General features: G+C 31.8%; 1 protein-coding gene and 1 long non-coding RNA gene across 3 annotated transcripts in view; both read right to left on the bottom strand.

Annotated features, from left to right (window-relative positions):
- The window catches only part of LOC145306043 (uncharacterized), a 125,629-nt gene extending 119,069 nt beyond the window's left edge, over nucleotides 1-6,560 (bottom strand). For both annotated transcript variants that reach the window (XM_080147972.1, XM_080147974.1), the window contains exon 1: nucleotides 6,455-6,560. In XM_080147972.1, coding sequence (XP_080004098.1) covers nucleotides 6,455-6,509 — 55 coding nt within the window. In that variant the 5' untranslated portion in view covers nucleotides 6,510-6,560. The remainder of the gene's footprint in view (nucleotides 1-6,454) is intronic.
- A 6,371-nt stretch (nucleotides 6,561-12,931) lies between these two features.
- Nucleotides 12,932-16,471, bottom strand: LOC145306079 (uncharacterized). Its single transcript, XR_013874882.1, has 2 exons — nucleotides 16,400-16,471; nucleotides 12,932-13,563 (listed from the first exon to the last, which is right to left on the bottom strand). It is a non-coding gene; the product is annotated as an uncharacterized LOC145306079 (long non-coding RNA).
- Between the last annotated feature and the right edge of the window lie 2,625 nt (nucleotides 16,472-19,096).

The raw sequence follows: 19,096 nt of genomic DNA, 5'->3' as shown, positions 1-19,096 counted from the left end.
ATCATTAAGACAATTCTAACATGAATAAAATTGCTACAAGAGAACCCCCTTCCTCCAGGGAGGGAGGAGACATTGGACTGTAAATTTCACTGGTACCCAAATTTAACCAAGTTATTTTATTTTTGGGGTTTAAAAACTGTTCGTACTTTTATTGATTAATTCCAAACAGGTAGTGTCCAAACTTTTCCACAACAAAATTTAATCTACAAAAGTTAAAATCCATGCCTTTCTCCCATTTCTTTACCCGCAACAGTGCGCATCCCTATAAATGTGAAATTAAGTCGCATTACTGATCTATTTTCAAATATTGAAAGTAAAATTGTCTTAATGTTTCTTAATTAGGTATTTTCTCCTCATGAGTACTCACACATAAAGGATATGTGTGTGTGTGTGTGTGTGTGTGTGTGTGTGTAAGTCTGTGTCGTTGTAAAGTGTCAGTTTAGGTGTGTGTGTGTGGTGTAAGTGTATGTCTGTGTAAAGTGTCAGCTTGTGTGTGTGTGTGCGCGCTTGTTATTGAGATTTGTGTATAGAATTTGAGTACAGCTTTCCCTACTAAATGTTCAAGAATAAAGTAATTCTTAATTACAAAATATGTGTCCTTATAACAAGGATGACAACATCCATAAAAGCGAAGCACTGAAATGGTAGGACGAGCAGACATTAACACATAAATAGTGTTGAAAAACTGCTTGATACAGAATAATGTTTATGAACATACTTACATTTTTATGACTTGATTATAGAGTTGTTTTGCTTATAATATTGTATTTTGTTGTCGGTGTTAGAAAAAAAAATCTGGTTAAGGTGTCATTACATACCCCATCAAAAACTTCAAACATTATAGGGTCTTTTTCCAAGATTTGAAGTAATTGATACGGTTTAAATTGTGAGCAATTGTTTCTTTATACTCCCTTTATAATATCAAAATTAATGTGGTTGGAGAGTTTCCACCTCTTTTCCCTTGAGGCGGAGCCACTAAAGAGAAGAGGCAAAGGTACTAGTTTTGAAGTGGCCGGAGTTATTACTATTATTTTCAAGAATATTAATATTAGGAAAAGGGAAATTGTTATAGAGTTATGTTAGTTATACTCATTGTCATTATTTACACAAATCTTAATTAATAATTATGTTAAATACATTTTTGTTACTTCAAGCAGAAAAACAAAATTCTTAATATTAATACTGACATACCTTTGTTTACTTATTCTGATGCTCTTAATTAAGTTTATGTATAGAAATTATGTTATAGATTCTTGTCATCCCCTACTCTTCAAGATTTTAAAAATTTGATTAAATAAGATTTGTAATAAACTAACAAAGCTCTTAATAGTGCCTATGAAAAAGAAGATAAATTTTAAAACTTTTGGTTCTAGAATTCCAAATGATGTCATATTAGAATAATCCAATATTTTAATCACCAATTGAGATTTTTTGGCCAAAAGATAAATTTATTCCCTTTTTTATGGGCACAATAAAGAGCTTTTAATAAACTAGCATATGAGCTCCTAGCAACATGAAAAGGCAGTTGGCAGAAAAATAATCTAAAACTAAGTTATAATTTAATTAGAAAATTTATAATCTGAAATCATGAAGGACCTATGCAAAACTCCCCTAAAATAGATTATCCAACTAATTGAGTAATTAACAAGATCAAAATGGTCAAAAAATTACTACTTCATATAATAAAATAAAGCTTCCAAATGTAGAAAAGTCATAATTAAGAGTAAAATACATTTGGTTGATCCTTAAAAAAGGAGGGAAATTTTTGAGAAAACTTTAAAAATACAATTTAAGAAAAGTTTTGCTTTAAACAATATGGGTTTTATCAACTTATATGAAATATGTCTTCAGCTATCTCAAGGGGAATCATAGATATCTATCTGTTTACAGAAGAGTATTTGAAAGAGAAAGGAAAGCTCTTTGAGCTCCCTTGTTAAACAAATAAACGTCAAATATAAGTATTAAATATGACATTAATAACCATCACAAAGCTGCCTCTAATGTTGTTAAATAATTACTTATTGGTTTCCAAGTCTTAAGTTTTAATATCCTTTTCAGTATGGTTTCAGAACTGGCTAATATCCGGTGAATTTGAACCAGTTTTCAAGAATACTGAAAAATCATGTATGGCATCAAATTACAGACAAATATTAAAATAAATATCATAAAATAAAATCTGTTTTAATCTTACAATTTTCATTTACATGGAAAGCTTTCTATAAAAGAATGTATAAACAACTATTCTCCAATCCAAAAAGAATTTATCTGAGATGATATTCTAAATATTGGTGTTTTCAGACAAAGTGCCTGTTATCACTAATACCCCAACCCCCTCATTTAAAAAAAAATTGAAAATTGGCCATCATGGTACTTTGTGTGAGGCCGATAAATTGTTCTGGTAGCTGTCCATAGTGCCTGAGAAAAATGGGGATATTTGTCATCGCGTTTGGCTTACATGTTCTATTGACGTCATGAGGGAAGGGGGAATGAAATCCTCTAGAAAATAAATGGGGTATAAGGCATTTTATTACGTCAATAGAATAGGCACGCCAAAAGTGGTGAAATCTATTAGGGTTGGGCCGGATATCCGGTGTGGCCGGATATCCGGATACCGGATATTGAAAATATCCGGCCGTATATCCGGCCACACCGGATATCCGGATACCGGATATTGAAACTATCCAGCCGGATATCCGGCCACACCGGATATCCGGCCCAACCCTAAAATCTATCCCAATTTTGCTATAGCACTATAGACAGATACACTGTTATGAATTGTGCAGACATGTTAAAAATGCTACGGTGAATACCCTATATTCGTGTGCTAATGTATAGATAGTAAAATTACTCAAGGTTTACATAAGCTAAAGCAAGGACAGCAGCATATATAATATATATGTATATTGTATATGTATATAAAAAACAACTCAAAATTTGGAGTAGTAGCCAAACAAAAAGGATTATTGCCAATGGCACCGAGGTAAATATTTGAACCAAGTAAATATTTTTTACAAGGTACTTCTTTCAAGTTAAGTTTACAGTTAGTATAAAAAAGAACAATAAAGTGTTATATATAAAACTAGCTGTGTTACTTAATGTTAACATTACTTTGATGGACAAACTAACGGACCAGGCCAATTTAGTCTTAATTGAGTTATAGAAAAAAAATGCTTATTATTTATCTATTAAATTATTATTTTTATAACAAAATTATTTTTTCAGTGGCAAAGTTTAAAGTCGTGTAGCCTGAACAGAAAAAAATACTTTATACTTTTTGAAAGCGAAGCTACTCTATAAATATAATTTTCTCGGCTGCTATATAATATAGACAGCTGATGATTAACGAGCATTCAGCATATTATTTACTTTTTTAATGAAATATTTATTTTATGACTAATATTTAAAAAGTATGCATATATATATACATAAGATGAAATAATCACAAACAAACAATAAAATTTGATTATTATTAATTACCGTCGGTCTGTCGGTCAAGCTTCAAATTACACAAATACCTAGTTATTTTTATAGAGGTTTTGTGATTTTTTTATGACAACTGAAGATCTTAGCTGAATCTTTAAATCATTTTAGTGGTGAGCCAGATCGGGGCGATCCAACTTTCCACCAATGAGAGCACAGCATTGTATGAAATGCCGCGCTGTGATTGGCTGAAATTTTGCGCACCCCGATCTGGCTCACTCTTGTCTTTAACTCACTTTGTTTGTTTGACCATGATCTTGTGTACTTCGCTACTTACAGATGTTGTCATCCCTGTTTCTTAAAATAAAATTTCAATACAGGGTTGCTTTTATGAACACAACAGTCAAAATTATAAACAAAGAAATATTCAAAAAAAAATAAAATTTTTAAGATAACTTTGTTTTTTTTTTATGATAGATTTGCTTTGCCCCTAGACTTAAGGGAAAGCAGGACCGAGGTTGTAATTAAACTAGCATAAAACCACGCCAAGATATTTAAAAGCCTTCCTGAATAGAAAAACCAATAAGGAATAACATTTTTAGCATTAGAGCTAATCTAAACAACGATAATGAAAGAGCAGAAATAGTAAAAAAAATTCGCTGACAATCATTTCAATCGATAAAGAATATACGTGAACAGGGGAAAAATTGTCGTCTCACTTCTTGTTCAGTTCAATCATCCAGTAAGAGCGGATAGGATGGGTAAAGGGGGTGGAAGTAGGGATAGTTATTTTAGTCACCTAAAAGTTTCAATTTTTTGGGGTACATGAGAATTTGGTGAAAGAACCAAAATAATAATAAATCCGTTATTATTTCTTTAATTTGTGTACCTTTGAACTCAGTAAAGCATTTGATTAACATTAAATTGTGGGAAATTGGTTGGGATCTTAAAGAACATTCCCAATGATGATAAACAAAAGTACAATTTCTGTAGATTGCAAATATTGGTTTAGACACTGCTAGTTTGAAACAACCAATCGTGTTTTTGCAAAATTTTGAGTATTAGTATATGAATTATACAAACATAATTCTAAATGAGCCCTGTTATAGAGTAGCTGTTATTAGATAAAGAGGGGACATTGGACTGTAAATTACACTCGTACCCAAATTTAAAAAAAAACACTTTCCCTCATTCGTGTATTTAAAAACTTTGCCTACTTTTATTAAATCTTTTTTTTTTGATTGGTACAATCCTTCAAAGACCTAACTTTTCTAATAATAATATCAACCTACGGAAGGGGTAATTTTTTCTCTCATCATTTGGGATGTACATCAATTAATTTTCCATTGTCCTATCCCTTAAAATCCCTGAACTATATTACTAACTTAAGGAAAACTTTCTTTAGAAATCAATGTTTAAAAGACGACTTTTTGAATAGTTTTTATCCAATACAAATGTTTTGTTTCATACAATGTTAAATTAATTTTTAAACAAGGATGACAACATCCAAAAAGCGGAGCTCTGAAACGGTAAGACAAACGAACATTAACTTTGTAGAGTGTCAGAACTAAATAATCCAAATGTAAATGTATAATAGTCGAAACAAAATTGGAGGTAAATTTGTTGAAAAACTGCTTAAATATAGGATAATGTTTAAGGACATACTGACATTTTTAGGAATTAATTATAGAGATGCCTTGCTTATACTATTGTCCTTTTTTTGTCCTAGGAATCAGTATTCCAAAAATCAGATCTATCGGATAATTACATCACTAAAATATTTGTTGTTAAAAAAGTTAAAAATCAACATGTTTAAAATGGATGTACGGACATTCTGGTAAGGATTATAAAGTTGCTGCGCTATCTAAATCGTACCGAACTATTACAGGAATCATCATGCAAAGTTTGAAATTGATAGGACAATTCAAATATGCCTAAATCAACGGAAAAAAGGTATCCGTTCCGGACGGACGGACCTACCCTAATTATAGAAATGCTTCGCATTTAAAAAGGTGAGTGTTTGGAATTTCTTGAATGTTTTTGCTCGTATAAAAAGCGCAAAATTTCCATCTTAATTGACAAGAACAAATATATTTTAAAAGAATAAGAAAGGTGCAGATTTTCTTTATTTATTATCAGTCTGTCTGTCCGTATGTATGTCCGTGACATTTTTTTCTGTAACAAATAGAGCTGATCGTTAATTTAGACATGTTAGAATCATTCTTTTGTTTAAAAACCTTGCATGTCCTTTAAAACATCTTGTATTCAAGCAATTTTGCGACATATTTACATTTGATTTTTATTCAGGTTAATAAATAAAAATATGTTTCTTTAATGGCTATCACTCTATAACGGTTAATGTTCGTCTGTCCGACCATGTGTTGGCGTTCGTTTTTATTGATGTTGTACTCCTTTTTAAATAGTAAAACTTTTCATAGAGAAGCTCTGCATATAAAAAAAGGGATGACAAATTATAAATATATAATTCAATTATCTCGTATAGTCTATTCTAAGAACTTTATCTTAAAATATGTATGTTCAGTAAGATCTACAAAAATGCACTTAATTGATCAGAGAACAAATATTAGGAGGGATTGTCATTAGTTCTGGGCGGGGTTGTAATTCTATTTTAATACGACGAATCAGTATCCTTGTATTTTGTCTGTCTGTGTGTACCAAAGGAACTCGCTAACCGCTGAACTGATATGGTTCTCATTTACTATAAAGTTCCTCATAGGTCCAGGGCATGTTATAAATAACTATTTTATGGGAGTGTACCACCACCCTCACTTGAAAAACTCCCCTAGAAAACAAACATATTCCACCTATTTTTTTTTTAATTGGGTGGGCCAACTCCCTCCTATATTACCGACCTCAAGTGCCTCTATTGGACTCTAAGGGCGTAGCCGATATTGGGCTATAAAAAGTATTAATGTACTTTTGGTCTTTTTGTAGTATGAAAACTTACATTGTTGTGCTACTATTTTTCAATAAAGCAATTATTTTAAATGATAAACTTAAATGGTATACTTACGGGAACGTCTACTCAAAGCTTTAGTAAGCTTGGCGACTGCGCCTCCTCCAACCATTTTTAATCACTTTTTTAATTCACACCTTTTTATAGCACAATTCACATTTCTGCAAAAAAAATATCTTTTTAATAATTAACTAAAAAACTGTTGTCCTATTCTATAAAGTAGTAAGCGTTTTTTGTCTCTAGCGAAGGATCTTACTAACTGCTGAACCGATATGGCTCTCCTTTGAAGCTTCTTATAGGTCCATGTATGGTTTTAGGCTATATTTTTTATATAAAAAGTCTGGGCATGGTTTAATGCTTTTTTTTCTGCCTTCCCATGTCCCTTCTAATATAAAGCCCCTTAATGCTAGGGGCGCATCCGCTAGTCCTATTCTATGGCAATGTTTTTTTTTTGTCTGAAGCTTAAGATATCAAGAACTACTAAACCTATTGAGATCTCAATTTCAGGTATGGTTTACATAGGTTCGTCTTTCTGTCTGTCTGTCTGAAGCTTAAGATCTCAGTAACAACTTAGCCGATTGGGCTCTACTCTTCAGGAATAAAACTAGAATTTAAAGAGGAGTGAGGTCGACTACGCCCCCCCCCCTCAAAAGAAAAAAAAAGTTTGTATATAAATGAATAATGCAAATAGTCACATTTTTTTTCTTTCATTGATATAATAAACTCAAAATAGTCTCACAAAAAAAAGTTACTTTCGCTAACTTTTCATATATTTATCCTTGTTTATTAATCAAATTATCATATTTGGTCATTTGCCAATAATTTTATCATTAATTTGTCAAAAAAATATCAATAATTTATTAAAATTAAATAAAATTTCAGATATTTTTTTAAAATTCTATTACATTTTATACACTGTTTTATATTCTTTTTTCAAAAACTGCATTTTTCTTGGGCAACTTTCTTTTAATGTTTGCTAGCACTATAGTTTGAAATGAATATATCTGTATACTAAAGATAATATAATCTAAAAATTCTTAGTATATACGGAACTTTCTATCTATTACTAAATATTTCCAATGATAGGGGAATTATATTCAAAGATTTAATCACACGCGTAGGAGGACAAAGTGGTTTTAAAAAACCCGTCATGTGACGTCATAAAAATGACCGATTATCCATATCTTTTTTAGGGATTTTCTTTCCCACTTCTCCTCTCATCTTGCTAATTATATGACGTCACATGGCTGAATTTTGAGACACTTTGTCACCCTACATCACAAACTCTCCCTTTAAAGCATATAAAGCAGTGTAATTTTTTTGTGGGGGGTGGGGGATTATTTACTATGTGAAAAATTTAAACGGGCGGCTGCGCCTCTAGTATCAAGGTGTTTTTTTTCAACGGGTAAAAAGGGACAAAAAACAGCCTAAAACCATCTTTAAAAATATGATAGCTATTTATACCGGGACCTATGTGAAGCTAGTTAGTAGTTATAGAAAGCTTAAGCTCTAGACAATAAAATTAAATACTTTTCTATTTAAAAACAAGAAAAAAATTATTAAAACAGATATTTTTGTGGGATTTAATCAAATAAATCTTCTAATATATTAACTATCTCATTCCTCGATATATTTATATGTATGTTTGCTATATATTCATGTTAGACTTTTTAAGGAAAAGGAAAAGAAATGCTGCTTATGATAATGGATGTAAATATTATTACTTGAATCTATTAAAATAAAACTCGCAGGGGGCTAAAATAACGATACCACCCATCCACTAACTGTAACCCATCCCCCCCCTCTACTGGATTAACGAACTGACCCAGTGACCAATAAATAAGATCCATGTTAGCAAACTAAATTGACGACAATTTTTCCCTTGTTATAATATCAACGTATATTCTTTATCCATTCTTATCTAGTGGTTGGCGAGATCTTTCGGTACAGACAGACATTCTTCATCTTTTATAAAAGATTACAAATTTTAAACCTCCAAAAGAGGGGATAGTGTTTACCCCCCTAAACCTTAGAAACCCCTTATTTGACCAACCTCAAAATAAAAAGCTTTGACGTCTCTGATATATATCCCTTAACCTCTGATAATTTGGGCTTTAGATACCCGGAAATAGAAATCTTATTAAAATTCCCCTGTTTTGTTATTCCCTGCATAGATAGACAGATAGACATTGTTACACCTCCCTAACACCCCCCCCCCCCCATCTCCTGTTATTTATATATGTGACCTGTCCTTTTAGACCAGGGAGGGAGGGTACATTGGGCTATTAATTTAACTGGTGCCCAAAGTTCTACAACTCATAAACTTTGGGTACTTAATAAAATCTTGATTAAATTGGAACAAACAGTGTTAAAATTTTTCTTCAATTATTTTAATCTACAGTAGGGGGGTAATTTTGTTTATCATAATTATGGGTATTCACCAATTCACAGTCCATTGTTTTATCCCTTAAGATTCCTGCCTTTTGTATCCCTAGACATATCACACCCCTTGTTATAAGCTTTTCTACATATAGAGTTAGTCTGTAAGTCCAACGTCTATAACGGATAGCTCTAACTTATGATCAAAATGTCCTGTCGATTTAAAACTTTGCATAATGATTCCTATGCCATTTAGGTAAAATTTGGGAGATTTGCAACACGTTAAGTTTCAAAGAAAGATTTTAAATGTTGTAATTATTGTATTATTTTTTAATGATGATTCTCAAGAGGATAAGTATTATTAATCTGTATTCGAATGATTTTCTGACAAATGTACTACATAAAAATTTTATTTGGCTTATTTTTTATGGATGTTGTCATTCTTGTTCGTGTAACCTATCCTTTGTTATAGACCTTTCTATTTAATTAATTCAACAATAACTTATTTGTTAAAAACGAAGCTTTTCCAAGAAAGTAATATTTTTCTGTAAGTTTTATGTAATTCATTTAAAATATCCTCTCTATTTTTGGAGCGTCAATTATCTTTATTGTGTGTGTTTGTATATTTTTTAAATCATACACACGCATGCGACAAATGCTTAGCATGCAAAAAAAAAGATTATTATCCCTCACTTTGTCCAAAACGTTGCAAGGATCTTAAGGGATAAGACGTTTGACTATGAATTGATGCACATCATTCACTTACAATAAACAATATATTAACCCATCTGTATGATTTACAGTCAAATGTCGTTTTTCTCCACCCTGTTTCACATTCATTGTAATTAAAACACTTTAATTTTAACATTGGGTGAGGGTATATGATCTATACAGGTACTCAAAGTTGATACAAACGCTTTTTCGTGAGCTTAAAAACTTTGGGTATCTTTATTAAACCCTGGTTGGTTTAAACAAGGAGTTCAACTTTAAAGCTTATATAAATAGCAGCTATCACTATATAAGGGTTTTCTCTACGAAAAAAAAACAACTTTATCACTTTTAAATGGTCCTAGGACAAACGCACGAGTCCCAAACATCGGAGTGGACAAACGCAGGAGTGGACACTTAACCTAACCTAACCTATTTTAAACCATATTTTAGGTTTTTTAAATGCCTAAACCCTGCGGGGTGCTTGTTTGTATATTCATATCTTAACCTAACCTAACCTGTAAAGAAATACTCACTTAAATTAATATTTTAACACTCCTGCGTTTGTCCACTCTGACGTTTGGGACTCCTACGTTTGTCCTGGTACCCTTTTAAATACCTTATACTACAAATCCTTGTCTCTAAAAGTCTGTCCCCTCCCACATGAAAAAAAAAATGTTATGTTGAAATTTACCTCAAAGTGCGAACATAGAACATTACCCCCCTCCTTATTCTTTAAAAATATTTACTAGGAGGGTTCTTTATGCCTAATCCCTAAAATTGGACCTATTTAGGGGGGCAACTCAAATTTTCCCAAAAGGAAGGGGGGGGAGCTTTGTTCGACTATGCATTTTAAAGAAAACTGCCCAAAAAAATGTTTATAGGCAGATTCTTAGGAAATAAATGACCTGAACGATATTTTAGTGTTTTCAATATGTTATCAAACATGAAACTTTTTAGCAAAATTTACAATTTTATCTTTATGTAACTTGAACTTGTCGGCCTACTTTTGTTAAGTAGCGTAGCTAATCTACGTCTGTACGTCAATCCATTCTTAATGTTATGGGGAAAATGTGATTTTAACTGATGATATTATATAATTTACTTGGTCAATCAATCTAGCGGCCAATCTTTCAGAAAATTGTTTTTTAAAAGGTTTCGTGATTTTTAAAAAGAATTTATCCAATACTAGGGTTGGGCCGGATATCCGGCCGGATACCGGATATTGAAACTATCCGGCCGGATATCCGGCTCTATAATTTTTTATACTTTACACAAAAAATCTCTGCTTTTTAAAATCTTAAATGGCTATAAATTTCTTATTATTGAAGCTAGAAGAACATTTTTTCTGAATAAGTTTAACTTTATGTAAATTTATATAAGATTTCCGAAGAAATTTTTTTTTACTACTTTAATATCTGGTAATTTGGCCGGTTATCCGGCCGGATATCCGGTAATTTGGCCGGATAACCGGATATTTGCCGGATATCCGGCGTTTGAAATCAGCCGGATATCCGGTATCCAGTATCCGGCCAAAAAAGTATCCGGCCCAACCCTATCCAATACCCATCTTTTGGGTATATTCCCCATATATTACACGGTAGCTTTTCCCCTATTCCTAGCCCCTGCGGGGGACTCTATTCCTGCGAGGTCTAACCTCATCTTTCTTTTTAGGCTGAAAACTGCTGTGTAACAAACTTTGTCCGTTTGTTCGTCTATATATTTTTGTACTGTGCTACTTATGGATGTTGTCAACCTTGTTTTTTTTTATAATGCCTAGTAAGATATTAACATAATTAACGGATCATCAAAAGCAAAATTAGCTTTGCTATAAAAAATCTGTTAAAATTTAACTTTATTATGGAGACATCTAATACATAAATTAAGGACATTTAAAAAGAAACACCCATATTAAATTTGTGAAAATTACTCTGAAAAAAACTGAGTGACAAAGATTTAAGTATTTTTAAAAGTGAAGCTTTTCTATAATTAGGGTCGGTCCGTACGTCCGTCCGTCCGAGATAGATAGCTTTTATTCGTTAATTTAGGCATGTTAGAATTGTCCTATTGATTTCAAACTTTGCATGGTGATTCCTGTAGTAGTTAGGTACGATTTAGAAAGCGTAGCAACTCTATAATCATTACCATAATGTCCGTACGTCCATTTTAAACATGTTGATTTTTCTACTTTTTTAACAACAAATTTTTTTGTGATCTAATAATCCGATTGATCTCATTTTTGGTATACTGGTTCCTGGGACAACAAAGTACAACATTATAAGCGAAGCAACTCTATAATCTAGTCCTAAAAATGTTAGTATGTCCATAAACATTATTCTGTATCAAGCAGTTTTTCAACAATTTTACTTACAATTTTATTCGACTCTTATACATTTATATTCTGATTATTCAGTTCTGACACTATACAAGTGTTAATGTCCGTTTTGTCCTACCGTTTCAGTGCTTCGCTTTTATGGATGTTGTCATCCTTGTTTACGTTGTAAATTAAAATGTTACTTCCTTAATACCTAAAACAATGTACGTTTTAATGCTAATTTTCTCGGCTCCTTTTAAGATAGACGCCTGACTTTCAGGAAGTAAATAACTTCACATTCTTCATTATAAATTTAAAGGTTTCGTGATTTATTTTAGATTAATGTTCATTTTTATGGCATTGTTCTATAAATCATTTTTTCTGGATGTCCACTTCAAAAAAATTTTAGATTCTCTACTTATGGATATTGTCATCCTTGTTTTCTTCTTCTTTTGATTCGATAAGAGAAAATGAGAGAGATAGAGAGAGAGAGAGAGAGAGAGAGAGAGAGAGAGAGAGAGAGAGAGAGAGAGAGAGAGAGAGAGAGAGAGAGAGAAAGGTGGTTTGTTAGTGTTTCGCTACTTAATTGTTATTAACTAAATATAATTCAACTAAAAATTATGCAAAAATTTTAACATTTATTATTCAAAACTTTATTAAACAAAAATTAAAAGAACAATTAATTAACTTAAAGATTAACAACAATAAATAATATAAAGATTTTTTCAATTATTGCTATATCTAGACAGCTTTCCGCGGACAATAAAAATATTCAAATTTCAAATTACAGTTTTATTTTTATTATTTTATGTGTAGAAAATTGTCTGTAATGCGAAATGATACTTGATTTTTTTGTGTATGGCTCAATAGTTATTTCTCGCATCGTATTATAAACGGCTTTCCGCGGATATAGAATGTACAATTAAAAGATTAAAACTAGTTTTTTTAGCCCCGTGGTGCTGAAGGCACCGTCTAAAAAACTGGTTTTAATCTTATGATTGTACATTTTTATATTCGTAGAAAGCTGGATATAATACGATGCTAGACATAGTTTTTTCGTATGGATGAGAACCGGTTCCTATCCACCGGATTCGAATGAATACGAGAAAACTGATTTTAATCCAGTGGATAACAATCTGTTTCTAAGCAGTGAGAGAGGGGGCAATGTTCTGTTTATTATACCAGTACCAAAGGTTTCATAATAACGTTTTCTTATTTGTTGGCCTAACAATTTTGGAGACCTTTAATAAAGTGTCCAAACGTTTCAACTACAATTTTAACAGAAGGGGTAATTTGTGTAATAACACTGGGGATGTGCATCAATTATCGGCCATTGTCTTATTCCTTTTAAATTTTGGTTTCTAGGCCATACTGGAAGTAGAGTGACAAAGTGACTCAAAATTCCGCCATGTGAAGTCATAAAAATAAGTGATTATCCATCTCTTTATATTTAAGGGGTTTTCTTACTCACTTCTCCTCTCATCTCCCTCATTTTTATGACGTCACATGGCTGATTTTTGAGTCACTTTGTCCCTCTACATACTGAAATTTACTTTCCAATTTGTACACACTCCTGTTGTCCATTTGGTAATGGTCTGCACAACTCATAAGAACTCGTGGTACATTCACCATTGGCATTACAACTGATAGCACGACCTTGTCCATCTGTAGCTTCATTGTTGTCAGCTACTGCTGCTTCAATAACATCACCAGAGGGGGAATCAACTTTTGATGGACTTCCTTGGATTACACAGAACAGGAACATCTAAATAAATAATAATTATATTAGGGATCCAAAGCGATAAGACAATGGCTGATAAATTCATTACCAATGATTGTACACAAAATTATTTCCTCTGTAGATATAAATTAGTGGTTGAAACATTTAGACACTCAAATGAATAAACCAACCAATCAAAATTCACTAGTGTCCTCAAAGTTGTTAAGCCAACGAATAAGAAACATTGTTACACTATTACAGCACTTTTGGGACTACTGTAATAAAAAAACAGCCCATTGTCCCCTCTTTCTCTCTCTCTCTGTAATTATATACTAAACAAGGATGACAACATCCATAAAAGCGAAGCACTGAAATGGTAGGACAAACAGACATTAACACATGTATAGTGTCAGAACTGAATAATCGGAATATAAATGTATAAGATTCGAAGCAAAATTGTAAGTATATTTGTTGAAAAACTGCTTGATACAGGATAATGTTTATGGACATACTTACATTTTTAGGACTTAATTATAGAGTTACTTCGCTTAAAATATTGTACTTTGTTGTCCCAGGAATCAGTATACCAAAAATCATATCAAACGGATAATTAGATCACATAAAGATTTGTTGTTAAAAAAGTAAAAAAATCAATATATTTAAAATGGACGTACGGACATTCTGGTAATGATTATAGAGTTGCTACGATTTCTAAATAAACCCAGAACCACTTCATTATGCAATCTACATTTTCCTGGATATTTTGTATAGGTAGTCCATAAGTGTACAGCTTTGCAGTACATTGTTTCTATTTGTTAAAGCAACACGTATGATAAAAGAAAAAGATTCTGTTTAAAGTAAAATGCTTATATTTCAATCAAAATCTATTTTTTTGTATTTTTACCGATCCACTAAATTATGCAAATCAAAAGAAAATCAATGGGAAAACGTTTATTTTGCCCTTTTCTCCACTTTTAAAAATTAATTCTGATAAAATAACAATTTTTTAAGGGATTTATGCATTAATTATAATGAAAAACAGTTTAAGGTAGATTTTAATGATTTTTCTAAATAAGAAATAATTGAAAAAAAGAAATTCTATCCCTATCACTTTAGAGGACAGCTAACGACACCCAGTCTTATGGATGAAGCTAAATACATGTTAAAAATAAAAATTAGCCTGAAAAGTATACAAAAATGTTTTTTGATGTGTTAAAAAAAATCCATTTTAAAATCTTGATTTTGAGGATGATGGCCTTTAAGATGCTCTTACTGGTGGTAATGATGAGCTAAATGTCATCAAAGTGCATGCCCATGATGAAAACTTATATATTGAACTATGGTTCAATTTTTGTAGTCATAGCAGCCTCCAGCCAAGCAATATTAAAAACGAAAAAAATTGCAATTTTAATTACTAAAATTCATAGAGTAAATAATGTAGGTTTTAGATAATTGTTATATTTCATGTCGAGAGGCTCCACTGGAGGCTGCTATGACTACAAAAAATGGTACATAGGTTAATAGACAAGTTGTTGTAATGGTCATGTACTTAGAAAACATTTAGCTCACCTTCACCACCAGTAAGAGCATCTTAAAGGCCATCATCCTCAAAATCAAGATTTTAAAATGGATTTTTTTAACACATCAAAAAACATTTTTGTATACTTTTCAGGGTAATTTTTATATTTAACATGAATTTAGGTTCATCCATAAGACTGGGGGTCAGCAGCTGTTCTCTAAAGTGATAGGGATAGAATTTCTTTTTTTCAATTATTTCTTATTTAGAAAAATCATTAAAATCTACCTTAAACTGTTTTTCATTATAATTAATGCATAAATCCCTTAAAAAATTGTTATTTTATCAGAATCATTTTTTAAAAGTGGAGAAAAGTGCAAAACAAACTTTTTCCCATTGATTTTCTTTTGATTTGCATAATGAAGTGGATCGGTAAAAAATACAAAAATATAGATTGTGATTGAAATATAAGCATTTTACTTTAAAAAGAATCTTTTTCTTTTATCATACGTGTTGCTTTAACAAATAGAAACAATGTACTGTAAAGCTGTACACTTATGGACTACCGTAGACAAAATATCCAGGAAAATGTAGATTGCATAATGAAGTGGTTCTGGGTTTAGTACCCAACTACTACAGGAATCACCATGCAAAGTTTGAAATCGATAGGACAATTCTAACATGCCTAAATTTACGAATAAAGCTAACTATCTCGGACGGACGTACGGACGGACGTACGGACAGACGGACGGACGGACCGACCCTAATTATAGAAAAGCTTCGCTTTTAAAAACAGCCCATTGTCCCCTCTTTCTCTCTCTCTCTGTAATTATATACTAAATATTCAATTCCCCATATGGCTTCGAAACCGATTAATATCTGCTGAAATAGAATCTGGTTTCAGCAATATTGAAAAATCATGTATCGGATTGCCTTACAGACAATTATCCAAGAACAATAAAATTAATGTCCAAAAATTTGTACTATGCGTGTTGCCCCGGGATCTCAGCTCTTTTGGGCCAAAATTTTGAATTTATTTTCTCGTATTCATTCGAATCCGGTGGATAGGAACCGGTTCTCATCCATACGAAAAAACTATGTCTAGCATCGTATTATATCCAGCTTTCTACGAATATAAAAATGAACAATCATAAGATTAAAACCAGTTTTTTTAGCCCGTGCCTACGGCACCTAGGGGCTAAAAAACTGATTTTGATATTATAATTGTACATTCTATATCCGCGAAAAGCCGTTTATAATACGATGCGAGAAATATCTATTATAATACGATGCGACAATTAACTATTGCTAAATTATGATTTAAGAAGAAAAATTTATTAAGTTAAATGCAATTACTATGTATACCTGGCTAAAAACGAACAAGAGCTTGAAATTCATGTTGATGGTTGTCTGACAGTCTTTTGATTACTGAATAATTTAGTTTAGTTTAATAACATTTTATAGTTGTAATTAAAAGCGAAGCTTTTCTATAATTAGGGTCGGTCCGTCCGTACGTCCGTCCGAGATAGATAGCTTTTATTCGTTAATTTAGGCATGTTAGAATTGTCCTATCGATTTCAAACTTTGCATGATTATTCCTATAGTAGTTGGGTACGATTTAGAAAGCGTAGCAACTCTATAATCATTACCAGAATGTCCGTACGTCCATTTTAAACATGTTGATTTTTCTACTTTTTTAACAACAAATTTTCAAGTGTTCTAATTATCCGATTGTTCTGATTTTTGGTACACTGATTCCTGGGACAACAAAGAACAATATTAAAAGTGAAGCAACTCTATAATCAAGTCCAAAAATGTAAGTATGTCCATAAACATTATCATGTATCAAGCAGTTTTTCAACAAATTTATTTACAATTTTGCTTCGACGCTTATACTTTTAAATTCTGATTATTCAGTTCAGATACTATACTAGTGTTAATGTCCGTTTGTCCTACCGTTTCAGTGCTTCGCTTTTATGGATGTTGTCATCCTTGTTTTTACCTGTAATTTACTCATTTTTAATCATCCTAAAGAAAGCGGAGGGTTGAATATATATTTTACCTGTAGTAAAACAAGAATGAAAACAATCATAAGTGGCGGAACAAACTATCAAAATAATATATAACAAGGATGACAACATCCATAAAAGCGAATCTCTGAAAAAGAAGGACAAACGAACAATAACACTTTGTAGAGTGTCAGAACTGAATTGACTGAATGAACTGAATATTAATGCATATGTCTGTACAATATTATAAGTAAATTTGTTGCAAAACTGATTAAATACAGGCTACTGTTTATAGTGATGCTTTGCTTATAATAGTGTAACTTGTTTTAATAGGAATCAGTATACAAAAAAATCAGATGAATAGGATAATTTTAACATAAAAAAATTTGTTGTCAAAAAAGTGAAAAGTCAGCTTGTTTTAAATGGACGAAAGACTTTCTGGTAGCGATTATAGAATTTATGCGCTTTCTAAGTCGTACCTAACTGTTACAGGAATCAGCATGCAAAGATTGAAATCGATAGGAGAATTCTAACCTGTTTTAATTAACGAACAGAGCCAACCGTAACGGACGGACGGACGGACGATCGTACGGACCTACCCTAAATATAGAAAAGCTTCACTTTTAATAATAGCAGAACAAAAGAACGGACAAAGTTTGTTACAATGTAGATTCTCATCAATCTTTTAGAATTTTAAAGCATATTCTATTGATCAGCTGGAAAGAATAAAAATAGTTTTTTCCAGTATGTCTTCGAAACCAGCATATTTCCGCTGAATTCGATCAGATTCTTAGTCATAATGAAACGAAAAATCTTGTATCGTACTGTATTATGGACAATTTTCCACGAATGATAAAATAAAATTAAACCAGAATTTGTTGGGCCTGAGTGGCCGAAGGCCCATGCCAACAGTATATTCACTGAAAGCAGTTTATAATACGACGCGATGAATAACCATTATTGATCATGCTGGATTGGGTTTTCCATCTTTTCAGTCAATGTTTTATCACATGGAAAAACAAGATAAAGAATGTTATAAATTCCAATGTGTTCTAAGCTCATCTTTCAACAACAAAATTATGAGTAGCTTTGCTACTATAAATAGGAGGCGGGGCTTATGATGATACTTATTGCAAACTAGGGAGGGAGTTGAGGGTTTGGAGAGAGTACTTTCTTGGAATTTATTAGAGGGCTGAGATATTAAAGTTTGTATAAAATATTGGAAACAAAATAGGGGGAGGGGGGGGAGGCAGAAATTAAATATCAAAGTAGAGCTGTGTCTATCGGTCTGTCTGAAGCTAAAGCTCTTGCTAACCGCTGAACCGATTGGGCCCTACTCTTCAGCGACAGTTTTGACAGGCAACAAAATTTGTAGATTGTAGCTGCTCTATATTTCAGTGGGAAGGAGGGGATATTCGACTGTAAACTAGACTATTACCCAAATTTTTGCAAACAAGTCATTTCATTGGTTGGCTTATAAACTTTGGGTACATTTATCAAATCTTTATTGGTTTATTCAAACTAGAAGGTTTAATTATTTAAACAAATATACAGATAAAATAGTTAAATCTTTTTGTTTCTTATCATAAGCTTTACATATATGTACATAGACATAATCGCCCTTGTTTAAAGAAAATTAATGAAGCTAGTTTTCCACATGTATTACAATAAGCTTCAACAGCAAGGTTACTATAAAATTTTCATTTTCGTATTAAAATGTTTATTATGAACATGAACATAGATTGATCCCCAATCTTTTATTTGGACCAAACACCATTGGAACAAACCTATCACAGTATAGATTGAATACTTGACATACTTTTTAAATAAAGTTTGTTTGTTCTCAAGAATCCTTGATAGTATCTGCAATAAGATAGATATTGTTGTTTTGGAGTTTGTTTGTTATTGCAGCACTTCTTATTGCTCATAATTAACAATCAACTATATTTTAGAATTAATTTTAGAAAGAAAATAGGACAAAAAAATTTAAAGACAGAACCATACTTATTACATGCTTTGATTGTTTAAATTGTGATGTTTCACTTTAAAAATA

Source organism: Acartia tonsa, chromosome 14 (assembly GCF_053477335.1).
Source record: "Acartia tonsa isolate MP-2025a chromosome 14, ASM5347733v1, whole genome shotgun sequence".
Taxonomy (NCBI): Eukaryota; Metazoa; Arthropoda; class Copepoda; order Calanoida; family Acartiidae; genus Acartia; species Acartia tonsa.
The sequence above is the reverse complement of the archived record's forward strand: the minus strand, read 5'-3'. Positions and strand labels throughout refer to the sequence as shown.